This window comes from Panthera tigris, chromosome B3 (genome assembly GCF_018350195.1).
Source record: "Panthera tigris isolate Pti1 chromosome B3, P.tigris_Pti1_mat1.1, whole genome shotgun sequence".
In the NCBI taxonomy this organism is placed as follows: Eukaryota; Metazoa; Chordata; class Mammalia; order Carnivora; family Felidae; genus Panthera; species Panthera tigris.
This window is the reverse complement of record NC_056665.1, coordinates 84,293,164-84,320,411: the sequence shown is the minus strand read 5'-3', so window position 1 is coordinate 84,320,411 and position 27,248 is coordinate 84,293,164. Positions and strand designations below refer to the sequence as shown.

Sequence of the window (27,248 nt, the reverse complement as noted above, 5' to 3'; positions counted from 1 at the left end):
GTGGTATATACACAATGGAGTATTACTTGGTTATCAAAGAGAATGAAATCTTGCCATTTGCAGCAATGTGGATGGAACTAGAGTGTGTTATGCTAAACAAAATAAGTCAGGCAGAGAAAGACAAATATCCTATGATTTCACTCATACATAGAATTTAAGAAACACAGCAGATGAACATAGGGGAAGGGAAGGACAAATAAGGTAAAAACAGAGAGGAAGGCAAGCCATAAGAGACTCTTAAATACAGAGAACAAACTCGGGGTTGCTAGAGAGGAGGTGGATGGGGGGTGGGCTAAATAGGTGATGGGCATTAAGAAGAGCACTTGTTGGGATGAGCCCTGGGTGTTATATGTAAGTGATGAATCACTGGGTTCTATTCCTGAAATCGATACTACACTGTATGTTAACTAACTTGAATTTTAAAAAAAAATTAAAAGAAATTAAAATAAAATATTAGTCATAAAAAACAGCAACAGAAATATTTGCTCACTGTAGAAAATACGGGGATTATAGAATACAATGTAAAAAAAAAGTCACTCATAACTCTAATCATTATTGACATTTTAACACAATAGATGTTTTAAAAATTCTGTCAAGTATTACTCTGGGCACAGGGTCTGAATCCTAGTCTCCTATGTTCAGAAAGCCAACTGGTGATGAGGACCAGCCAAGAAAGATACTACCTGTGCCAAAGAACTTCCTTTAATAGGAGCTATAATAAAAAACTCATCAAATATTTCTAAGTAGCTATAGATTGAAGACAGAAAAATAGAGTAAAAAAGACTCTAGCAAAACACCATAAAGAAAATCCTCAAATCTACCTTAGATTCAACTAGATTACAATAGTTTATTTTTACCATCACCACAAATAATTTCTAAAGCATAATGTTTCAAAATGCTTCTCAGTTCTATTTCTTATATGGCCAAAAAGCTTCTATCAGATCAAACCTCCACAGATAAAAAACCATAAACTCTGAATAACTACCTGAAGACACCAGAAAGTGACAAACAGTAGGCAGATTCTAGAAGGGGAGGACAATGCTTGGAAGAAAGGAATGGCATGAATGAGTTTCCCGTTTTCACAGCTTATACACTGAGTGCAGGCCCTGGTCAGGGCTAAATACCCACAGAAAATTCAGTCTCTTTAGCCTGAAGAACTAGAGAACAGTTTGGGGGTAACTACAGCTACTGGAAAATGAGGGAAAGAAAGGAGAGAGCCAGAGAGGGAAAGACTCAACCCATATATTATGTTACCCAAATCTGTGGCTGATTCTATAACCACATATACACAAGACAGACTCCAGGCAGCTTAGCTAAGGATAAAAAAAAGGGAGATTTGAGCTGCCACCCAAATTTTAATTGCCTGCTAGAACAAATCAACATTCTTTGGAGGAATATAACAGAATCCATGTCAACTGCATTAAATATTAATGGATAAAATACTCCAATTAAAGGCAGAAACTGTCAGAATGGATAAAAAAGCAAACCTCAAATATATGCTATCTACCACAGACACACTTTACTAAATGAATGGAAAAAAAGATTACCATATAAACAGTAAGCATCAGAAAGTTGAATGGACAATATTAATATCAGACAAAGTAGAGATTTCAAGACAACAAATGTATCAGAGATAAAGAGGGACACTTCAAAAAAATGTCACAGAATGTCAAAAAATGTCATAGAAAAATCAATTCATAAGAAAGAAGACAGAACAATCATAATGTATATGCACCTTATAAGAGTACTTTAAAATACATATAAGTAAAATTGACAAAATTAAAAAGAGAAATGACCAATCCCATCCAGTTTAAGATTTTACCACCACCACTGGGCAACTGAAATAGACATAAACACACAAAGTAGACATTCATGATATGGACCACACTATCGATCACCTTGACTGAGTTGTAGCTACAGAACACTACTGGCAACAACTGAAGAATATACATGCACATGGTGTAATACAAATGCACATGGTACCTTTACTGAGACAGAGCATATATTAGAGACCATAAAACAAGTCTCAATAAATTTTAAAGTACTGAAATCCCTAATTACTTGAAAAATTTAAAACACCCTTCTAAATAATCCATGGATCAAAGACATAATCATAAGAGAAACTTAAAAATATTTTGAACTGACTGGTAATAATGTATCAAAATTTGTAGGATGCAGCTAAAAGAAGGAATTGTATTGCTATGGTAGAAAGACCCTAAGGTGGCCTCCTCTCTATAATCCCTGCCTCCGGGTGTTCACATCTTTGTGTAATCCCCTCCTCCTGAATGTGAGCAGGACTGTTACTTGCTTCTGACAAAATGTGGCAAAGGTGATGGGATGTCATTCTCCTAATTACATAAGACATCTTAAAAGCAAAAACGTATGTTACCTTCCATTGCATATTTCTCCTACCATCATCTTTTTGTAACATTGTTTTTTTTGCCTTAAAGGTAAATGTCTGCCCCAAATGAATATGCAAAATTTTAAAATAAAAATGTTTAATTAATACAGCTTAATGCTTCTAAGACAGCCAAACTAATTCCAATTACTTCATAAGTTGAAACGTACACTGATAGCTTTGAATGCAAAAATATTATCAGAGGTAACAATTATGGCATTTACAGATGTCATTAAGTGAGCTTATAAAATGATTTACCTGTGACATGAGGCTAATTTCAGTCCTTAACTGTACTTGTATGTGTCTCATTTATCAATAAAATTATATATACATAGTTTATATATAAACAGATATATAAACAGATATATTTATATAAATATAAACATATATAAAGACTCTGTCTTGCTAGCAGACTAACTCTAGAGATTCCTCTTGCTGACTTGCTAAATGGCTGTATGACAAAGAACCATGGGTGTCTTCCAGTGAACAGTCAGCTAGTAGCTGGGACCCTCAGTCTTATACTGAAAGGAAATGAATTCTACCAACATCCTCAGTGAGCTTGAAAGCAGAGTCTTCTCTAGTTGAACCTCCAGATGAAAACACAACCCAGACATGATTGCAGCCTTGTGATATTCTAAGCAAACTACTCCTGACCCACAGTAACTGTGACTTAATAAATGTATTAGTTTTAGTGGCTAAGTTTGTAGTAATGTTTATGCAGCATAGAAAACTAATATGCTAGCCTTGTTTATATTAGACAAGGTCTAAAATCAATTATTTAAGTTACTACTTTAAGAAAATAGGAGGGTGTCTGGGTGGCTCAGTTGAGCGCCCAACTTTAGCTTGGGTCATGACCTCACTGTTCATGAGTTCGAGCCCCACATTGGGGTCTGTGCTGCCAGCTCAGAGCCTGGAGCCTGCTTCAGATTCTGTCTCTTCCTCTCTCTACACCTCCCTTGTTCACACACTCTTATCAAAAATAAATAAACCTTAAAAAAAAGTTTTTTTAAATAAAAAGAAAGAAACTTAGAAGGGGCACCTGGGTGGCTCACTTGGTTAAATTTCCGACTTTGGCTCAGGTCACAAGTTCACAGTTTGTGAGTTCGAGCAAGCATGGGGCTCTCTGCAATCAGCTCAGAGCCCGCTTTGGATCCTCTTCCCCCCCCTCTTTCTGCCCATTCCCCTGCTCATGTGCTCTCTCTCCCTCTCTCAAAATAAACATTAAAAAAAATAAGAAACTAAGGAAAGGTAAAATAAACCTGGTTCCCCCAAATTTCCTTATCTAATTCCCATCTATATCAATTCACCTTCTCTGAAGGAACCTTTCCTGGCTCTCCCTGGCTATGTCAGTTTCTTTCCTTTTTTTTTTTTTTTTTTTAAGATTTTTATTTATTTCTTATTTTTTGGAGTAATTTCTACACCAAACATAGAGCTCGAAGTCCTAACTCTGAGATCAAGAGCCACACGCTCAACTAACTGAGCCAGCCAGGTGGCCCATGTGTCACTTTCTATAGTAACCTTCTTTGTACTGTTATTTTAGTACTCACCATGTTGCACTGTAATTTCCAATAAAATTTTATATAAATGAATCCCTATTGTAATATTACCAGTGTAAAATATATATTTTATAGTAATTTCCAGAAAAATGGAAACTGCTGGAGTAAAGAATCTTGAGACAACATAATAAGTAAAAAGTATCTTCTAAAGAAACACTGGTAGGGTAAAAATATAGTTTACAGCAGAGGGGAGCATGAAGGCTAATTAAGAAAAAAACAGAACAGCATAAGGGGAACATTTAAAGGTGTACTTGTTTTTTAAAGCCGGAATTCAAATATTGGAAATAGTAATTAAACACTTTATTTCCATCACTAAAGATTGGGGCTTTTAGGGTAAAATTTCAGAAAAACTTACAAACTAGCAAGCACTATTACATTAATCTCCATAATCTGTTTTTGAATGTCCAAAATTATGCAGGATAATAACTGATAGTCCATTTCCCATTTTTTAAATAGAACAAATTATAATGAATTACACTCAATCTCAAGTCTTCATTTCCTTAAATACATAGTAAAATACATATTTGTAAAGTATTAGGTTGACCCACGAAAATCACTTTAATAGGTAAAAAAAATAGTAAAATATCAGCAGTTTCACGTGGTTCAACCTAACAATAAACCATTAGGTTAGAACGCAAATTGCTTCCTTGACCACAAACAAAATGGTAAATCAACAGTTGTTTTGTATAGTTATCTATTTCACAGTCATCTCTTATTCACTTTCTTTCCTTATACTTTTTCCCAGCACTTTCCCAACTTTTCTGGGAGTCATTTGTATAGTACTAGGAAAAAAACAGGGGGAAAATATAAAAGATACCGTGATAAAACGTTCAGGACAATCACGATACCAGACAATGGCTCATACTACGACCTGCAACAGCAGAGATGCATATCCCCTTTATGAACACTCATCGGCTTTGCAAGGCATCTATAGATGATTCTGAGGTTCTGCCAATTACAGGGCTATACTCAAGATTTTCCCCACCCATAATTTTGTTTAAAATGCTGTACTGAGTTTTGAGAGATAGATACGGGTTTTTTTCCCCCATATAAACATGGGCTGGAAAAATTAAAAAAATGAAATGAGAGATCTATACATTCTATGAAGTTTGATTATGGAAAAAAAAAAAAAAAAAACAAACACCAAAAAGGTTGTTCTACTGAGGCAAGGCAGGTATTCTGCAAAATATGTCTATTTAATTTCAATGCTGCATGCTAGAAACTTTTTGTTAGTAAGATTTTTGGAAGCTGTTTATTCTTCTGTCTTTCCCTAACCTTGGAACATAAATGAGAAGTGCATCTCATTCCTTAGCACCACCTATTACCCTCTTTAAAACTGTGATCTTTGGGGTGCCTGGATGGCTCAGTCAGTTGAACATCCGACTCTTGATTTTGGCTCAAGTCATGATCTCAGGTCCTGGGATTGAACCCTGCATCCAGCTCTGCGCTGGGTATGGAGCCTCCTTGGGATCCTCTCCCTCCCCACCCCCTCTCTCTCTGCATCTTTGCCCCCCTCCTCCACTCACTTGTGGGCGCTCTACCAAATGAAAAGACAAAACAACTGTGATCTTTAAGCAGGTGGGGTCATTAGAAATCTTGGCACTGGCATGGGGATGTAGAGGGTGTATATGAGGTTTGAAAACATAGTGTTTGATCTCGTTACTTTCTGGTGTAGTTATAATATGTATGTATTTATGTATGCAGACATTTAATTTCAAATCGATTCAAGGAGGGCATGAGAAGTCTAGGTTCAGAAACACTATTTTTTTTTTAATGTTCATTTATTTTTGAGGGGGGGGGGAGAGGGAGGTGCATGAGCAGGGGAGGGACAAAGAGAGAAGGGGACAGAGTATCCAAGATGGGCTCCAGGCTGACAGCAGTGAGCCTAATGTGGGGCCTGAACTCATGAACTGTGAGATCATGACAGCCGAAGTCAGATGCTCGACTGAATGACCAGGTGCCCCAGAAATACTACTTTAACACGAGTTGTTTTTTTTTTTTTAACAGCAAAAAATGTAAACAGTAAATACTTCCCAGTCCATTTATTTCTAAAACTCTTGATTCCATTTTTATCACCCACTCATTTCTTCCTGACAGCATCCCTCACTGAAACATTTATTGAGCACTTACTTTGTGAAAGACACTGTTCTAATAAGTACATTGTATCCATTAAGTCATTAAATCCTTACAGCCCTATAAGGGACATGAAATTATTATTTCTATTTTACAAATCGAAGAAAATTCTCATAGTTGGTGTGGAGCAAGAACTTGAACTCAGGAATCCTGGCTTTGATACTATGCCAGACTGGTATTTCTAGATTAGAAAAGTGTCCTATCCAGTGTGATTCTACCAGTCTATTTCTTTCCTGTTCCTTATCAGTATACTCCCTTCTTAGAAGCAACTGGGCAGTGCTCATATCCCCCTGGCAGGCACATTCAAATGACACTCCTCTCCTCCCTTGCCAGACCTATCCAGCAAAGGATCAGCAAAAGCAGGAGAGAAAAGCCCGAAAATAGTGAGGTTTATTTTGTCCCACCTGGGCCTTAGTTTCTTCATTGATAACTTAGGGATTTCTGAAATTAGATTTCAAAGCTGGTGCTCTGTGTATAGTTCTACAATTTTTACATACACACACCCTGAATACATTCATTAAGAGAAAATTTTCAGTAGTTACTAAAGAGTACAAACAACAATGAGAAATCATTCTCTTACTCCCTGGGAGCAAACACTGTCAACAGTCTGTAATTATGGGTAACATTTTAACTTTAAATTTGTACCTCTATTTTTTAAATTATTGCCTTTAGACTACATTTATGTTTTGAGTCCAACTATGGAAGAGGAGGAGCATACACTCACCTCTCCATTAATCTTTCCTTCCCCAGTCACCTCCCCATTTTTGCTTTATTTTTTTCCACTATCAAAGTTAACAATTTGCACTCATAATTCTTATATACTTTGTCTCTGGTGGATTCTAAAGTTTATAAACTCATCAAGAGCATTCACAATATTATAATGTACAAATATTTCACTAGAGAACCAAGTATGGATAGACCATAAAAAAGTAAATACTCCATGTTTACAGAGCTACTAAGCTAACAGACCAAAAAAATGAGCCAAAGAATCAAATAAGCACCTAAAAACATTTACTGAGCATTTAATACTGTGCTAAGCACTCTACATGCACCATCATATTTAATCCTCAAAACAAGCACACAGGAAGGAATTGTTAACCCAACTCTGCAAACGGAAACTAAGGCTAATGTTAATGTTATAGATCACTTGCCCAGGTTGGCTAGTATGCAGTATGCAAGGATCTGAATCCAGGTAAGGCTCCAGGGCCTGACCTCTTCACTATACTGCTTGCTCACACTAAGTGTCCTTTCACTTTCCTTTTCCTAGCAATATCTAATTAGTGCCCTGAATAGCAGAATGTGTTATTCAACAAGGCAGTGCTTAAAGTCATCCTGTCTAGAGATTAAGCTTTTGGACTACATGTTTCATTCCAAATCTTTTTAAATTACTTAACTGACACTATATCCAGCCTTTCTACTCACCTAATCTGGAAGTATTAAAGACTACTTTTTGGCTGGATTTCACAATACGGTATATAGCAAAGCAAAGAGTAGGTCTGACTTTTCCTGTTCACATATTAAAAATCATAAAATAGAACATTTAAAGCAGTAGTCCAATATAGAAAAATTCTCTAAAACTCGGGAAAGAAACTAAAAATGAAACTTCCTTGAGGAGTTATCTTTCTTCTGCCTTTGGTCATATTTTTCGTTGAGGATGAGTGAAAAGGGTTACTGAATTACCCTTGTTTCTTGCTACCTTGTAAACAGTATATAGCCATATACTGTGTAAGTTTCATTCCAAGTTATCTTGAACTATTTCTAAAATTTACAGGTGAAGAGAACCTCATTTATAGGTCAACTCTCTTATGATTTCCAAGCAGAGATGGTATTACTGTCCTCCCCAAAGCACTGTGGCGGTAAACTCACTCAAAAATCAAAGGATCATGGGGTCAGATGTAAATCAGATTCTCCAGATATTAATTAAATTCCCTATGGCAGGAGATTAAGAATCCCTGACACCATTTCAATCCAACAAAATATATTGTTACACTGAATGAATGGTAAATAGTTTAGGGTTTATTCCCACTAAGGCTGTCTTTCAGGAAACAGCTAGTTCACCACTTCTCATCCACAATTCAAAACAAGCTTTTAAACTATTTAGAAACGTTCAGATGTGGGTTAAAAGGGGATGCTAATTTCAAGAACAGCTCCAGAATTGACAGCCACTCACTCGATCTGCCAGTTTTTCAAAGATGTCCTGATCTGTAGATCCTTGTCATCTGGCACTTTTTACTTTTCTTTTTATACGTTTGTTTACGTTATATATTACTCCCTTTAAGCTGTGAGCTTCAGTATAGGAGAGGGTTTGACATCTTTGCATCCCCTAGGACCGCCACAGTGTCCTCCACATAAAAGGGTCTGGATGCCAGTGTGGAATTAACTACTACAAGGAAGTACATGTTGCAAACAAAGGAAAACGGAGAGGAGTGTTTTAATGGCAAACTTAAGGTGCCAATTATTCTTTAGAGAAGTCCAGATGTTGGGCCCATCCAGGCCAAAACGTAACAAGTGAAAAGGCGTCAAGAAACCAGAGTCCAGAATTGCAGTCCTACCTTCCTTAACTCTTTATTGTGTCCAGGAGGTGCGGCCTCTCGCCCTTAAGAGCCCGAGGCCTTCAGCCTTCGGGCCCCCCGATCCCTGCCTCCAGACAGGCGTGGGAACACCTTGGGAACGGACCCTGACTCGGCCTTTCTCCCGTCCCAGCTCGGGCCATGCTTCAGTCGCGGACTAAACTCCGGCCGCGTCTGCCTGTTCCAGGCCGTACCATGACAGAGCAATTCGAGTGGACCACAGGCGGACTCGGTTCACTCACCTACTTGGTAGAGCCGGCCCTCGGGTGAAAAAATGGTAATGTGGCGATCAAACCCAGCGCTGGAACCACGGGACATGTTGGCGCACCCACTACTTCAAGCACTGTCTCTGAGCCCCGTAGCTCCCGTACCAGGCGTACAAACCCCCCCGGAAGTTGCAACAACTGCTTCCGGGGCACCGGCCGGCTTCATCCGCTCTTACGCGCGGAACTCGCGACTCCAGCTCCAATTCAGGCGCGGAGAGCGTTCCGAGGCCACACCCCTTCTTGGGGGGTGGGGAGAGCAGGGACGGTGCGGCGTGGGGGCGCTTTCAGTGAGCGCTTGCGTCAGCTACGCGTCTGAGCTGTGTGCAGATACCAGGTGAAACTGGCGTTGTGGCGGTTTAGAGTTTTCATCTGGAAAGTGAATGGACTGCAGCAAGGACGAAAAAGTTTTCTGGGGGCCCCGAGTAATAATCTGCCTACCGGTGGGACCTAAATGGATGGATGATGTGTTTAAGTCTCTCGTTAGTTTGGGGACGTATGTATCCAGCTTGTGTCTAGATTTCTTGCGTTCTTTCTAATCTACTCTTTACCCATCCACTTTTCTTCCTACTACAGGAGAAAATGCGTTGCAGGTGTTGCGGCAGTAACCGTTAATTTTAGGTACAGAAGGGAGCGGGTTCTAGTAGCTACTGGAAAGAACAGAACTGTCTTCTGGCCAGGCAAGGCCAGCAATCCCGACAGTTTTGTCTTAGAAGTAGAACTGAGGAAATATAGGTGAGGAATATGAGGAATCATGAAGTTAAGTTGCTTTAATTGATAAGAACGGAAAGGACATGGAGTATAGCCCTGTTCATTTGTTGAATGAACTAATGGGAGTAGCGGACTGGGTGGCTCCGGGGAGGAAAAGTGGCTTTTCAAATTGTAAAACGGTGCCTATTTTGACTTTTCCCCAAGGCACACTCCTATTTAACCAATATTAAATGCAAAACATGACGTTAGGCTGGTGTCCCTAACCTCCCCCGTTTGTGCATCTGGGAGGCCGGTTTTGCCAAGGTTTCTGGCACTTGAGTGCCTGCTGTAAGTAATACTAAAGGATTCTTACCTCTTTAACATATTTTCTCTTAAGCTCACTTTGCATTTAAAGGAAAAAAATGTGTAAGAACCTCTTAAGTAGTTCTTAAGGAAACCCCAAACGTCAACAATGTTTTTAAAAAATTAAACCTCCATTTTTATCAAGCTGAAAAAGTCCAAAAGTGAGACATGATTAAGATAATAGTAAATGCATACAACATCTTTGGCACACAGGGTACTTTCCAGCTCTAATTTCCAAGTGTACCGATAAAAGTTGTCCGTTACTTCTGGCGCAGGTCCCTACCCTACCCTTAGGACCAACTCCTGACCTTTTGGGTGCTTTTTTCCTCACACTCTGAGCGACGCTAGTGTATTATAATTTACCGGACTTTACCTGAATAGTCATAAAGAGTTCTTTGTAAGGCTGCTAAGGAGGGTGAACTCTTTTAGTCGCACAGCCTCAACAGCCCGCCACCCCATGCTGATGTCTCCCAAACCTACGTCTCTAGCTGGACCCTTCTCCAGAACACGTTCTTATCTAATTGCCTGTGGGATGTTTTTCACTTTGAGACACAAGGTACCTTAAAACGCAATGTATTTAAAACAGAGCTCATCATGTCATTTCTTCCCCCACCAAGCCAGTTCCCGCCCCTTGTACCACACTTTACAAGTACTCAGAACCCAAACCTTGCAGCAGTCTTCGATTCCTCAAAACTTCTTACTCTGTCCCTATATTATCCTGATCCTTCATTTTCTTTTTTTCTGTTCTGTAATTCATAATTTTGTTCACTGTTTATTGTCCCATCCCCCACCCCACCCCCACTGCCCCCACCCCCCACTTGCTCCACGAGGGCAAGAATCTTTGTTTTGTTCACTCCTGTAGCTCAGGCAACTTGAACAATGCCTAGCATATATCAAGTGCTCAATAAATATTAGTTGAATGAATGAATCCCTTACAGCATCGAGGTTAGGAGTACATCCTTTTCTATTTAAATATGGATTTAAATGCCATTTGTGGCAGTTACTAGATATGTGACCTTATGCAAACTCTCTAAGTCTGGATTCCCTTATCTATTAATTTTGGATAAGATCCACTTTATTGGAGGCTGTTGTGAGGATTAAATGAGAAGGCAAGTGAAGAACTAAACAAAGTACCTAGCATGTAACCTGGCGCATTAAACAGTTTATGTTATTGTTGCTTTCCTGTCTGGTTAGTTACCAAATCCTGTTGATTATTCCTATGGGATAGGATATGTCTGCTTTTCATTCCCACTGCCATGCAGTGATGGGATATTTAAAATCACAGACACTGGAAGCCATTAGGATGTCACATGTTCAAACAAATCCTCATCCCTTCTTAAGGTTACATTTAAGCTGGGCCCTGAAAGAGGCATTGGATTTCAGATGGTATATACATTTTAGTACTCAACCTGGAAAGAATCAACCTCATTTTCCACACAAACACAAACTGAAAGCTACAATTAGAACATTAGACTTCCTTAGGGCAGTGGTCACATTTATTTTGCTCCCTAGTGTATCCTCAATGGTAAACCATGTCTAGCATGAAGTAAGCACTCAGATCATTCAAAGGATATGCATGCTCACTATCTGAGTTTTCTGTTATGTTTGTTTTTCCTAATTTGGAGATATTTGTGAATAAATGAGAAATCCAAATTTCAAAAACTTAAAAAGTCAGAGATTTTATATTAGAATTTGAGATTTTTTTTCCCCCATACACAAATGAATTCCTCTGGGAAATCTTTCTGAAAGACAAACCCCTCGCTGATTCCACTGCTAAGGGAAATCCCCTGGAAGCAGACTGACTATGTGCCACTGGGTGCCAAGCAGCAGCCAAACTACTCACCCAGGTGGACTTCCCCCTTGGGTTAGGGAGCTTTCACCAAAGTCGTCAATACTCTTGTAGCTTTAACACAGGCCTATGGGGGCAGACTTGCTGTGTCTGTGTGGAAAATTTGATCTTCCTCTCTGTGGGGCCACCAAGTTAGACTTTTTGAAATGACTTTCTGGTTTTTTGAAAAATTTTAGAGATGACTTGACATCTTGTGAGTCTTGGAAAATCTCCTGGGGGCCTCCATTTGGCAAGGCCCATATTCTCCCCTGGGGGTGGAGGTAGGTGGAAGGTTGGGGTTACCCACAAGGCAAAGGTAAAAAGTGGCAGCGTAGATTCCCAGTGACTGCAGACATGCTGAATCACGTGGTGTTTAAAGGCAAGATAAGAATTTAGCCCTTAGCTTACAGTGAGCCCAGGGAATATAAAAATGGAGCTTATCTGTGTTTCCATGTGATATTAGCAGATGTTGAAACACAGTGCCCTGTGAGTTAGCCATCAACACTGGTAACAGTATTTTAGGAGAGTGAGGATTTCTTGATGTTAAGGGACCCCAAAGGTCAACTGGAGCCAGGACAGAGCTCAGGATGTAGCAGCTTGGGTGGACAGTAGGAGGGAGGTAGACCTCTGCCCAGCTCCCTGGCCAGACTTCCCAGTCAGGTGCTTCTCAGGGAACTGAGGGCAGGGACCTGGCTCTATTTGTATGTTTCCCTGTTTGTATCGTTCTCACAGCAATGTCAGTCCTACAGCTCTTCCTCCAGTAGCTATGGTTGGCTGCCTGGGAGTTGTCATTCTGGCTGAGTCTCTGGGAAGGAGAAAAGTGATGTCTCTGTACTCTAGTTCTATATAATTTATGGGCAGAAAAGAAGGACAAATGCACCAAATGTGGGGGAAGTGTGCTTCTGTGACTTACATGAAGCACTTGATTATGCCCTTACTTGAAAGTCCTTCAAATCCTTTACGTGACCAGATTCTAATAAAGCAACACTCCCCTGCCCCCTTGTCCATAACATCTAGTGTGGTTCTCTCATCCTCCAATACCAATGGTGAGTACAAGATGATGTCTATCGACATAGCAGTCACACAACTGTCATTTCCATTCTGCTCCATCCTTTCCTTACCAGTCCATATAATTCTGTGCCTGGATTCTATTAGTCATCGCCAATATTGAGAATGTTGTCATTTGCTTTGAAAGGGAATAAACTTGCATCAGCCTAACCCAAAGGACATTTAACTAAAACTATCCAGGAATCCCCCACCTTCCCTTAAATAGAGCCAAAACTTTTTTTTTTCTTTTTTAGAGCCAAAACCTTTAGCTTTCAGTTTACCCTTGATTTTTAGCTATAACAACGTCAGTATTATCCTCTTACAACTTTTGACGTTTCTCTTGCTTTCTCAAACCCTCCTTAAATGAAGATGCAATGCTCGACTGATCTCTTGTTTCTGGAAGCCAAAGGTCTTGAGAAACACTTGAGAGTTCTCATGGGTCTCCCCAGAATACTGGAAGAAGCAATGGAAGACCCCAGCTGTCTTGGGCTTAACCGTTGGTGGTTTTTAACATACAACTTCCCCTTAGGCATGATAACACAGGAAGCCCTGCATAGCTTAAGAGAACAGCAAATGTTCCAGTGAAAAATCTGAAGGGGAAGGGAGGGGCCTGAGTCTCGAACATGGTCAGGCTCTGAGTGTCAGAAGCGCTGAATTACAATCTGAGCCTTGCCAGAGACTACCTGATGACCATGACCTCGGTTTCTTAAACAGGCAAGCATGCTGTACCCACCTTAAAGGCACAAAGAAAAAAATATTAACCACTACTGTGAAAATAAGTCACATACTAATAGACTTGAACTCAGCTTCTCTCTTTGTAAAGGGGAGCCACTGGTGAATAAAGGACTGGATTGTTGGCTATTTTGCTTTGATCTCACCCTAGTACAGAAGGAAACCAAGTACTGCACCAACCTGCACTGCACTCTGCTATTGTTCAGAAGTGAAAGTCTATTTTCTTAACTTGGAGAGCAGCCAGTTCTTACCCACCCTGTCCCACACACATGCAGCCTCACCCACGGCTGTGGACAGGGGGGTGGGAACTGTAAGCATCAATCAGTTCATTGATAAGATTTTCATACCTATCATCTTGAGGTCTTTAGGAATGTTATTTAACTTCATTCGCTCTGCTCGCCACCCTCACCCTTACCCCCATTCCAGCCCCCTAATCAGGTGGGGAAAAGAAGGTACAGAAATTGGCCAGCACCAAGAGACCGAATTAAGGACAGAGAGGAAATAAGACTCAGCAGCCTTCCCTTTAGCCTAGAGACACTTCCTCTTCCTTGAGGTTTCCTAATTGGCTTCCTCTAATTCCTATTTTCTTACCACAAAATTAAGTCATCTCTGATGCTCAGAATCAGCCAGCCTCTCTCGGGGTAGTAACAGGGGAGACAGCAAATGAATGAGGTTTCTGATCATTATAACCAATATTTTCAGTCACTAATTTAGGAACTAGTTTTGAGAAGCCAGTTATTGATGGGAAAGTAAGAGAATGCTCCAGTCTTATTTTCTCCTTGCTTTGAAATGATTGATGGACCTGAGTTGAGATCCCCAAATTTCACCCCAAATGCATTTTGTCCACAGTGGTCAAACAAAGGCAACTTTGAAAAATCAACCAATAACAGATCTAAAACATTTCCAAGAGTAAAAATTCTGGAATGAGGTCTTACAGGTGTATAGCAAATTTTATTCCAGTTATCACAGTGCATGTACATAATGATGCCTAATACATCATACTGAATTCATATAAGACATAGGGGGCTTACATGGTAATGATTACAGAGGGTGGCAGTGAGAAGTTAATATTTCTTGAGGATCAAGGGATCAGACACCAAAGACTATGTTCTTGAGTTAGCTCACACACAAAATACCATGGAGCAAGAGGGGAATTCACTCAAAGGAGAAGTGGGAATTGGAGATAAAAATCAGGAAGATATTTTCAAACAACTTCTCCAAAGTCATTCAACAAACATGTATTGAGCCCCTTCTATGAGTAAGAGGCTGGGCTGGCTGCTCTGGGAGGCACAGAGATGAACCAGACAAGAGCCCCACCAGAACCAGAGTTCAGTGGGGAAGATGAAACATGACTAAAAGCAACACTAACAGTTCATGATACATAAGGTAGACTCCAACAGAGCACTGTAAATGGCAAATTACCTTGGGCCATAGGGAATGTACGCTTCCTGTTGGAAGAAGTATATGTGAGCTTAGCATAGGAAGACAAGAAATCCTTCAGGTGTGTTAGTTGTTGGAAGCAATGTCAATCAGTGGCACCAAGATGTAACATGGAGTGGGAGTGACATGAAGAGAGAAGCAGAGAAGGGAAAAAAAAGCCTGTGCTTAGGACATGGCAATGGCCTAGCTTGACTAGGACTCACAAATGTTCTAGATTAGGACACAAATGCAAGGAAGAGGCCTTGAATGCCTAAGCTAAGGAACTTAGGCTCTGGTTGGAAGGCAATGGGGAGACATTTAATATTTTTGCTTTAAAAAAATTTTTTTTTTTTTAGTGTTTATTTTTGAGAGAGAGGGACAGAGTGCAAGTGATGGAGGGGCAGAGAGAGAGGGAGACACAGAATTCAAAGCAGGATCCAGGCTCTGAGCTGTCAGCACAGAGCCTGACACAGGGCTCGAACTCACGAGCTATGAGATCATGACCTGAGCCGAAGTCAGACATTTAACCAGTGGAGCTACCCAGGTGTACCAATATTTAATGTTTTGGAGTAAGGGAAGCAGCATAATTAGAATTATGCCCTGGGAATATAAAGCTAGTGGCATTGTTTATGATGAACTATGTATAGATGGGGATATCAATCAGGAGGCTATTATGAATAGTCCAAGTGAATGTTTCTGAAGGCCTGAACTGGGATGGTAGTAATGGTTATGAAAGGGAAAGAATATTTACAAGAGATTTTTAAATAGCTGTCCCCCTATTGTTAAAAGTAATATACTATTCAAAGCAGTGCTATTTGTAATAGGCAAAAACTGAAAGCATTTAAATGCCCATGAATGGTACAATCAATAGTTGTGGTGTTCACACTATACAACATTGTACAACAATAAAAATGACTGAAATACAGTTACATGCAACAATATGGATGAACTTCACATAATGTTGAAAGGAAGAAGCCAGCCACAAAAGAGCACATCCTGAAGATTCCATTTATATAAAGTATAAAAACAGGCAAAATGAATCTATACTGTTAGAATAGATAGTGTTTAAGTTTGCGGTGGCAAGAAATGATGGAAGCAGGCATCTGCATTCTGCTAACAGAATCTGATGAACAGATTGTGATAAAACTCCCAATTTGATTTTTTCTCTCCCACCCTTTCTTCAATCTTTCTTTCCTCTACACGAAAACCTGGCAGGTCTCATTACTTTGCTGTTCCTCAGACAATATGCAGTTCTATGGTCACTTTAAGTAATAAATGAAGTCTCAATTCAGAAATCAGAATATCCAGTTCTAGAAAAATAAAAATTCCAAACAGCACTGCATCATTTCTAATCTGCCAGCTTAAATTGGTTTCAGATTAAAGCCTCCCAGCGGAAAGGGATTGGGAACATGGTTGGCTTTTCTGGTTCAGTCACTCCTGGTTCAATTCTGCCCCCAGCCAAGGTGGAGGATGGACAGTGGAGGGCTAGGATGGGAGGGTAGGTAAGAATGAATGGTTAATGTTTTCTAGGCCTAGCAGCTACTTAAAGCTGGTGCTTTTGGTGAGCCTGGTTAAAGCTGATGCTTCTTCTCTTGGCCACTCTTCTAGGGCCATATATCTTTATATGTAGGTGGTTACTTGCAGCAACTTCTTCAACCCTCTGGGCATCCAGAAGTTCCTCTCCAGCCCAAGACAACCCAACCCCAACACATCTGGCTCCCATCTGGCCCTTGGGAAACCTTTCAAGGCAGTCGCCTTGACTCAAAGGAGCCTCTGACTCCCTTTCCAATACTGCTTTTTGGCCCTTCTGTCATCTTCTATATTTGCAGACACACTCAGGCCCCATCCCCAGAGGCTTTAGCTTTCTCAGGCACCAGAACTCTGGGTCACCCATACTGTAGGAGGCTCTCCAAGTCCTCCTGCTGAAGCATCTTTCTTGAGGTCCTGGGGCAGAGGACACAACTCAGAGCCTGGCAATGGCTCTCTAAAGAAACTTCTTTATCTTTTTCTTTCCTCTGACTCTTTTATATGTTTGGCCTGGCTAAGAGGCCAGAGGTTGTGAGTCAGATTCTTCTTTATTCTTTTTGTAAAATCTGTGTATGTACCTCACATTCATCTGGGAATCTTAGTATCTACTGTATTTGTGTCTCAGTGGAATACAGCACATATATTGTAACAATTTTAGGCTATGCAGGAGATGAAAAGAAGAAAGTAAAAATCATCCACAGTTCTAACACCCAGAGATACCTATTAATATTTTGGAATCAACACAATGTTATTTCTTTTTTTTTAATTTTAAAAAGACTTTATGTTTTTAAGTAATGTTTTCTCCTACATGGGGCTTGAACTCATAACCTTGAGACCAAAGGTTGCATGCTCTACCAACTGACCAGGCAGGCAGCACAACGAAATGTTATTTAAGATACATTTCTCCAGGTATCTCTTTCCTTCCTTCCTATTTAAAAAATGGGATCATATTAGACATACCATTTTGTAGATGCTTTTCATTTAATCCATGCCAACACACAGAGTTTCATTTTAGTCACTGTAACATTAAAAACTACATTTACTTCTTTATTCCCTTGTTTTGAGCACTTAGTTATTTCCAATTCTATTATTATCATCAGTAACACTATTATGAACATCTTCAGGTACAAAACTTTACAAAAGAACTTTTTTTTTTGAAAGACAGTCAAGAGTCGACTAGCCTGCAACTGACATTTTGAAGGTATAAATCAACACAATTTGCTAATTGAGTAGGTATGTGAGTAAGGGGAAAGGAACAAGAAAAAATAACTAAGGCAGGAAGTTGCTTTGGGTGAAGATGAGTGGTTCCCACAGTGGTTCAGTTTGTAGGTCCTCAGGCCACCCAGGTAGAGATACTCAGCTGCAAATGTGGAATTAGAAAGACACCAGGGGTAGAGATGGTGCCTACCTTTGAGATGTTTGTCTATTATACTAACCCTAGCAAGGCATGGTTTATGTCAGGCTACAAGCCTAAAGGTATTTGCAGTTAGCTGCGAAAAGAGCCAGTGGAAAGGGATTAACTGAAGAGAACAAGGTCTCAAGCCACCAAGAAGGGACAGAATGGAGGCAAGTAGAAAAAGTAACCTAGAAAAGAAAAGGGAGAAAAGTTCAGGATGGGAAAGTTACTGGAAAGGACAAAAATTGCTGAAGAGGCTTCAGCAGATTGCAGATGGCTTGTAGATCTTAGTTAAGTCATCTGCTGACAGTGAGAATAGTGAGGTTATGACTCAGGACTCAGACTCATGAGTGTTGTTGTATTATTATTTTAAAATAAGCTTGAGCTCACTTGAAGCTACTCACGATACTACTCAAAATATGGTCTGTAGCATTGCATCACTTGGTACACCAGACGTTAAATCAGAATCTGCATTTTAAACAAGATTCCAGATGATTCTATGTCTATTAAAGTTTGAGAAGTACTGCTGTAGCCCATCTTCCCAATTAACAGAAAAGGGAATGGAGGTTTTAGGAGATAAGCCATTTTTCAATAGTGCAAAGGGTGAGAGAGCTCCTTCAGGAAATTAATGGGAATTCAATTAAAGATGAAAACAAGGATCTTCAAATGAGAGTGAAGTTCCAGCTGTATAATTTCATGACTTTTCTAGCAATACTTGTGTGTAGGAATGGAGGAAGTGGAATGGTTTGGGGCTGTCCAAAATTAGGTTTAGGTAAGATGCTGCAGGAGGTGAAAGGAACAAAAGAAGGCAAGCAAAGGCAGATGGGGATGGACAATAGAGGCCTTTAGGTAAGGAAGGGATGGGCCAAAGAATACACCATGGAACTGGTAGTTGGGATGAAGGAGTGGGGCTGGTAAAGAGGTTGTGGTCAAAATGAAGAACTTAAAAGTTTGAAATCCTGAAGGTAGAACACCTTTTTTTTTTTTTTTTTTAGGTTTACTTATTTATTTTGAGAGAGAGAAACAGAGAGCAGGTGGGGGTTGGGGAGGGGAAGGGACAGAGAGAGAATCCCAAGCAAGTTCCAATCAGCACAGAGTTCTATGAAGGGCAGGACTTGATCTCACAACCTGTGAGATCTGGACCTGAGTCCAAACCGAGAGTCAGTGCTTAACTGACTGAGCCACCTAGGCACCCCTGGAACACTTTTAAGTAATTTAAAAGGTCCAGGTTGGCCGTCTCACAGGGGGCTGAAAATGACCAGGTTTAAGAGGTTAAGAAACAAGACCAACATATGAGTGGTGTTAGAATCTCCGGGGATAATGGCAGTGGACCAGAATAAAAAATCTGGTGACATTTATAAAGCACAAACTGTTCAATACTGATTGCCTCACATAAACTTCCCTTGGTGGGTCAACGAACAAAAAGAGCCATGTGATTTGCTTTAAAAGATAAAAAGCCCTTTTTATCTGTGTAAAGCAGCAATCCTTCCTGAGACTTTCTCTTCAAAAACTTGGTCTGACTAGAGTTTATTGCTTTAGCAGTTGGACATCAGAGGGCCTAACTTGGAAAAGATCCATTTCTTCAAAGATCTGACCACTCCTGCCAGAATAAGACTAAATGCCAAAGGACATGACCCTTAATTTGAATCAGTAGATACTATCAGAGTGACAGCTTCCTGGAACACCAATTTCCTTCTGAACCCAAGGAAGCCTTGGGTAGTATATCAGTATACAGCTCTGCAAGTAGTAGTTTATGGTATACAACAGCCCTAGCTTAACTTGGCTGGCTGTCTTTATGAATTTACATTATTATGATTAGAGTATACAAAGAAGAAATGGTAGAAGACCATACAAACGTTTTCATTTTCTCTCAGGTGAACAAAAAGTTACAAAAGAGTTTACAGAGAATTGATCCTTTAAAAAAATCATGTGCATGTAATAGCCATATCTACGGATGTATAAAAACTTAGTAGCAACAGACAGCCCAGCTTTGGAGCAAGGGATAGAAAAAAAAATGCAACTGTGGATTCTAGGACAAGGCACTGAAATGAGGAAAATAGAATAATATATTTTTAAAGACTTAGGAATAGGTGCACCTAGCTGGCTCAGTTAGTACAGCGTGTGGCTCAATCTCAGGGTTGTGAGTTTGAGCCTCACACTGGGAGTAGAGATCACTTAAAAAAATAAATAAGCTTACAAAAAAAAAAAAAAAAGACTTAGTAATTCAGTACATCTTAAGCAACAGGGGACTTACCTTTGGGAAGACCTGCCATGACCACTTCCAAAGGAACCTATTTGATGGAAGTGGAGGCCCATTCTCTTCTCCCAGGCCAGGACACCACTCTGCCCCGGACAGCCCAAGGAACAGCAGAATTGTGAGAGAATTCCACTGGCACCTGTCAGAACCCGGATATTCTCTGTTCTGATGTGGTCATAGAAAGCAAAAGAAATCTGTTCAATTTTAAAGGTTTCTATGTGAACTAAGCTTGATACCAAGTAATGTTCTAGTCTAGCTGAGAGTGATAGGGCAATCTGACCCAGTCTCTTCAAAAATGAATTTATGTCTCTACCATAGTAGAAATTTAAGTCCCTAGCAGTGATTTTTCCAGCATTTGCTTTTTGTGCTGGATTTTAATTAACACCAAAGAGATGGTGGGGTAATCACTTTAATGTGGTTGAAATTTCCATCACATTTCTTGTCAGAAACTACCAAAACCCCTTCATATGACACTGTTATTTACAATAAATTATCGTGGTTACCTTAATAACCTAATCCATTTGATAACAGTGAACTGAGAGGATCTGTACAAACTATTTTTGGCTGCCATCAATGACTACTAGATAATTGTCTTTCTGTTTATTTCAATTCCGAGTTGAAAGCAAGTTGTGTACGTAGGGTCTCTGGAAGCATCCGTTGGACTGAATATTGCCAACAAAGAACAAATCTCGGAAGACAGAGCTTCCCTAGAAGTATTTTTCAGTGGCAGAGCTTCAGGGAATTTTGAAACATCAAATGAAATAGACATGACAGGAGAAAACTAAAAACTATCTCTCCAGATTTACTGCATTTACTCATTGGTGTTCCCATCTCTTATATTTTTTCATCTCACTGCTTTCTATGGCTTTTTCTAAGTAGTTCTCTAAATGGAAGTCCCTTTGCTTATAGAGTGTACATTCAAGCAGATTTGTTATTAGCTGGGACCAGCAGGGAAGAGCTGGTCTTCTTGCCTTTCTTTCCTCTCTCAGGTGCCTTTTACTCACCTCCTTTCTTCTCCTTGTTTCCCTCCTGCCTCCTGTAAGACTACTGGGCTGTTAGATGCTTCATTCCCCACTACCACTCACCCTCCCATGTATGTCTCACCTAGGGTTGTCAGATGTACTAAATATAGGGTGCCCTGTTAAATGTGAACTTCAGATAGGCAATATTTTTAGTATGAGTCTGTCCCTGCAATACTTGAGACATATTTACACTAAAAAAATGTAAATGCAAATTTAACTCATAGTCCTAGATTTTACTTGAGAACCCTACTCACTGTGGGCTACAGGGGGCGCTAACAGCTGCCTGGTCTCTCTTACTGAGAACTCTATTTGCTGAAAGAATACCTAAATCAAAATAGCACCATTTCAGGGTGCCTGGGTGGCTCAGTTAGTTAAGCATCCGATGTCTGATTTTGGCCCAGGCCATGATCTCACGGGCTGAGCTCCTCGCTGATGGTGCGGAGCCTGCTTGGGATTCTCTCTCCATCTCTCTGCCTTTCCCCTGTTCATGTGCTGTCTCTCTCTCTCAAAATAAATGGGGTGGCTGGGTGGCTCTGTCGGTTAAGCGTCCAATTCTTGGTTTCAGCTTAGGTCATGATGTCACAACTTGTGAGTTCAAGCCCTGTGTCAGGCTCTGCACTGATGGCACGGAGCCTGCTTAGGTTTCTCTGTCTCCCTCTCTCTCTGCCCCTCCCCTGCTCACACTCTGTCTCAAATATAAATAAATAAACATTAGAAAAAATAGGGGCACCTGGGTGGCTCAGTCGGTTAAGCGTCTGACTTTGGTTCAGGTCATGATCTCACGGTTCATGGGTTTGAGCCCTGTGTCAGGTTCTGTGCTGACAGCTCAGAGCTTGAAGCCTGCTTTGGATTCCGTGTCTCCCTCTCTCTCTGCCCCTCCCCTGCTCGTGCTCTGCCTCTCTCTCTCAAAAAAAAAATTTTTTTAAAGAAAAAAGAAATATCACCATATCTTCACAATGGTCTATGTTGCTATACTCCCAGTCATTCCCACAAGGGCTCCCTTAGATGTTTTTCACTCTAGGAATTCCAAATTACTGAAGGACGGCTGAAATACCAGATCTGGACTCCATTTACCTTTGCCCTCAATTACCCTGATAATACTAATTTTTAGCAAATGAGTATAAGACTCACCATGATGGACAGAATTCAGGTGCCCATATAACACACTCTTCCTTTCCATTTCTGCTTTAGAATGAAGCTATTAGGGAAAAAGAAATCCAACGTGAACATATATGATGTATTTTATAATACATTAGGACAATTTTTCAAAAAATGAGAAACCTGCTACAGGACCAAAGAGCAAGTAATTATATTTAAATGCAAACTTGAAGACACAAATTAATGTGAAGAACAAGACACCTAAGGTGAGGTAGTGTCAATGTAGTCCTGAGAGAATAATTAACTCAGCCTTCCCCTTTGAGATCTTCTCTTTATTCAGTCCGAGAACAGCAGGAGGCAAAGAGAGTATAAATTCAGGAGCATTTCTGAGGGAAACACAAAGCACTTTAGAAGATTGATTGACTGATCGACTGATTTAGAGAGAACATGAGCAGGGGAGAGGCAGGGCGAGAGAGAGAGAGAGAGAGAGAGAGAGAGAGAGAGAGAGAGAGAATCTCAAGCAGGCTCCATGCTGTCAGTGCGGTTCCCCACATGGGGCTTGACCCCATGATCCTGGGATCATGACGTGAGCCAAAATGAAGAGTCGTACACTTAACTGACTGAGCCACCCAGGCGCCCCTGGAGGTATTTTTCAGTGGCAGAGTTAATGCTCTTTCAAAGCCTTCATTTGCCCTTTCAAAGCCTTCATCTGTTCATAGCTGACTTAAAAGACACTATTAATCCAGAAAATAACTTTTTTTTGAGTTTATTGTTTTTAATTTACTTTGAGAGAGAGAGCAAGCAAGGTAGGGGCAGAGAGAGGGGGACAGAATCCCAAGCAGGCTCTGCACTATCAGTGCAGAGCCCGATTTTGGGCTGGGACTCATGAACCGTGAGATCATGACCTGAGCTGAAATCAAGAGTCTGATGCTTAACTGCTTCACCACTTCACGAACTGAGGCACTGAGGCCCCCTTGAGCATAACTTAAAAGAATTCCTCTTCCCATTGTCTCAGACTTTGCTTAACTGGTAGCTTTTTTTCTTTTTCACTCAGAATACAAAAGGGCAGCCTAAGTGTTTGGTACCAGCTCCCTTCCTTCAGAAGATTCCTGCACTCCTCAGTGTCCTGTGTCAGTGTCATTTACACTAAGTAGCCCTAGAATTCCCTTACTCCTGGACAAAGAACAGATGCACCTCAACTCAAGCAGAAATTAGGATTTTTTAAATTATTTATTTATTTATTTTAGTAATGTCTATACCTAGCGTGGGGCTTCAACTCACAACCCTGGGATTAAGAGTCACATGTTCTTCAGACTGAGCCAGAGTTGTATTTTTTAATGGTATTAAAGAGTTCAAAAATAATGTAATTTCCCTGACACAATTTTGTACACTGAAGAGCCATTCTACAAATGTGGACCCTTTAAAGAGGTACTCCCTTGTTTCTTTGCTCTCATTCTTCCCCCTTTCTCTTATGTGGCTAAGTCCCTCAATCTAAATACTGGATGCCCTATGATTCAGTCTGTTTGAGTTTTTATGAACTACCCTAACCTAAATCACAATGTAGAGAAGGAAGATTATTTGGCTGGGAATCAGGGAAGGTGGGTTACAGTTGAAATGTCTCCACGAACTAGCTATGGGATCCACAGAAGCCATTTCATCTTTCAGGGTCTGTCCCTCCTCTATAAAATGCTACTGCTGGACTTTCTGTTCTTCAAGGTTCACTAGAAGTTCTGGGATTCCTTTTGTATTCTCCCCCATCTCCATGTACTCCTTGTGAGGTATTTGTGTTAGGCTGTCAGATAAGCTTATTTAACAAACACATTTCTCTTTTTTAAAAATTTTCCAAAAACTAGGATAGTTACTTTAAAAAAATGTAACTCACTGAAAACACAGTTTTCTGTCTGTAGTTTATGAAATTTAGAAAATAAGCAGATTGGATGTAGGAGAATTTTCTGATCTTCAATATTTTCAAATTATTGCACACTTTTCTGGAAAGCTATTTTTTCTAGGCACGCAGCAGAGTAGGATCCAGTAAATGGATAAGGAGATGAAACATTCCCCTCCTGTGTTTTTCCTGAATAGTCTCTCTGTGCATAATACACACCCTACTTATGTCTGTGTATATGGCTTTATGTAAGTGAGGTAATTATTTATTTCATGTAAATAATTATCTTAAAAAGTTTTTTAATACTTATTTTTGAGAGAGAGACAGAACGCGAATGGGACAGGGGCAGAGAGAGGGAGACACAGAATGTGAAGCAGGCACCAGGCTCCGAGCTTGTCAGCACAGAGCCCGATGCGGGGCTCGAACTCACGAACTGTGAGATCATGACCTGAGCTGAAGTCAGACATTTAACTGACTGAGCCACCCAGGAGCCCCAATAACTATCTTTTTAAGGTTAATGTTTTTTGAGCTACATTGTTGTAAAGGCATCCATTTTAAGTAGTGTGATAAATCGACCAGTATACACATACACCTAAGTTAGCATCACCCAGATCAATATACAGGGAACTTTATATCACCCTCCAGAAAGGTCTCTTGTGCCCTTGCCTCAGGCAACTACTATTGTGATTTTTATCACCATAGACTGGGTTTGCCTGTTCTTTTTTTTTTTTTAAGTTTATTTATTATTAATTTTTGAGAGAGAGAGTGCACAAATGAGGGAGGAGCAGAGAGAGAAACAGAGAGAATCCTATAGAGGTTCTGCACTGTCAGCACAGAGCCCGATGTGGGGCTCAAACTCACGAACTGTGAGATCATGATCTGAGCCAAAATCAAGAGTTGGATGCTTAACTGACTGGGCCACCCAGGTGCCCCCAGTTTTGCCTATTCTTGAGTATTAAATCATACAGCATGTATGAATAAAGAAAAAACATAAAGTATTGTGGACATGAATATTTCCAGCTAAAATTAAGGCCCAGTGAGGTATAAGCAGGCTGGCAAGGAAGTAAAAGAGAGGCAAACATGAAAAGTTAATCACTTTGTTAAACTAAGTCAAACTTGATTAAATGAAGAAAAATCTGTATCCTTTAAAAAGCCCTCATATTCTGAGTGATAGATTAATAGTGTTCACAAAATATTGAACCAATTTGAAAAAGGCATTGTAGAATGAAGAAATGACCACAGGCTAAAGAGAACAAACTGCTCCTTTCTCTCCCACTCAAATCATTGGGTGGTAAGTAAAAGTTGCTAATAAGCTTCTGATTTCCTGGCCAGTTTATCACAGAGGACCATAAGTGACTCAGTGTGAGTAGCAGATCATGTGTAGAGGATGAGATCATGCCAGAAATGGTAGAAGGGGTTTGGAAACAACATGAGTAGCCTAGGCCTAGATGCATTGGCTCTGCTATTTGTGGACCTGGAAGGTGAGGTCAGGGGTAGCAAAATGGATACCAGAATCACCTGTTGTCCAAGTGAATGGCCAAGCTGGCCCGACAGGAGAAACGTAGATTTCACTCTGCCCTGACTTCCCCAACTATGGATAAATTCTCCAAAAACAAATGGCTGGTAAAAAAAAATACAAATACAACTGCTTATGAAAAGATATATTTTATTTAATTAAAAAAAACCCCTCAATTTGTTGACATCTGGACCAAACAGGACAAAGTGGATCACACAGGAGCAATGCTCTAAGCGAGCACTGACTGAAGAGCTCTGATGCCAACCAGAAGGGCACCCAAACACAAGTTCTGCATAGGGTATAGTCTTTATGTCTTTCGGTGAAGGCACAGCCATTTGGTTGGCACTTCATAGGAATATCTTTCCAACAAGTCTTCATCATATGGTATGTGCCATGAGTCTCCAGTTGTTTGCACCACTGTGTCATAACTGGGGATACGCTGTTGAATTAAAAAGGGAGACAAACATTGAGAACAACACAGAGGGGTTACCTGGTCATTTCCCTTTCTTTTCTGACAACTTCTCAGTTTGCTTCAGGAGTATTCTCTGTCTTACTTAACAATGGATTTTCAAAGAGCAGCTAGCTCTGTGAAGATGAACCCTAGCATTAGGGGTTTCTTTTTTGGGGGAGAGTTCATCTTTAAGGTTAAAGACTCTCTACAGGAGAGTCTATATTTGGACTGAAAGAAAATTTTCATATATACAAAATAGAGAAATAGTATAATGAACTCCCATGTATGCACCACCCAGCTTCAGCCATTATCAACTCATGGATAATTTTATTTCACCCATACCACCCCCCAAGATTATTGTGAAGCAAATCTCAGCTATCATATCCCTTCTTCTATAATATTTAGTATGTACCTTTATTTTTATTTGTGAGAGAGAGAGAAAGTGGGAGAGAGGGGCAGAGGGAGAAAGAATCTGAAGCAGGCTCTATGCTCAGCGTGCAGCCCGAGGTGGGGCTCGACCCCAGGACTCTGGGATCATGACCTGAGCCGAAATTAAGAGTTAGAAGCTCAACTGACTGAGCCATCCAGGCGCCCCTCAGTATGTACCTTTAAAAAGTAAGGATCTATTTTGTAAATATAAGATTAATACTATTATTACACTTAAGAGTTAATAATTCCTTATCATCAGATATCTACTATTTACATTTCCCCAATTATTAAATATGTGTACATATATTTTACAGTTGATTTCTTTGATTAGGAGTTGAAATTAGGTTATTACATCGTGACTGAATTATCTGTTAATTTTAATTAGAGCTTTACTTTTTATCTCTGTTTTTCTTGTCATTTTGTTGTTGTTGAGGAAACCAAGTCAGTTGTCCTGAATAGTTTCCCCCAGTCTTGATTTTTCCTATAGAGCTGTTGTTTTGTATATTTTTTGACCATTGGACCACATATACCATTGGCTAGTGTATTTTTCTATAATAGCTTGCCTTTGGATTTTTTCCCTTTGCTTTCACACAAGAGATAAGAGATCTCATATTTGCAGGGATCTAAACTAGAACCAAAGGAGAACTCAATTGAGACCATGCCGCAGA

The 27,248-nt window shown here is 40.1% G+C and overlaps 2 protein-coding genes across 4 annotated transcripts in view; both read right to left on the bottom strand.

Moving 5' to 3' along the window:
- PSMA6 (proteasome 20S subunit alpha 6) overlaps positions 1-20,291 on the bottom strand; it is a 30,205-nt gene extending 9,914 nt beyond the window's left edge. Inside the window, exon 1 of one of the 2 annotated variants that reach the window (XM_042989567.1) lies at positions 20,177-20,291. In XM_042989567.1, the coding sequence (XP_042845501.1) occupies positions 20,177-20,195 (19 nt within the window). In that variant the 5' untranslated portion in view covers positions 20,196-20,291. Of the gene's footprint in view, positions 1-8,899; positions 9,067-20,176 lie in introns of those variants that run through there. The other variant, XM_007073730.3, reaches the window with a different exon arrangement.
- A 5,583-nt stretch (positions 20,292-25,874) lies between these two features.
- PRORP (protein only RNase P catalytic subunit) overlaps positions 25,875-27,248 on the bottom strand; it is a 131,230-nt gene continuing 129,856 nt past the window's right edge. For both annotated transcript variants that reach the window (XM_007073735.2, XM_042989561.1), the window contains exon 7: positions 25,875-26,139. In XM_007073735.2, coding sequence (XP_007073797.1) covers positions 26,008-26,139 — 132 coding nt within the window. In that variant the 3' untranslated portion in view covers positions 25,875-26,007. The remainder of the gene's footprint in view (positions 26,140-27,248) is intronic.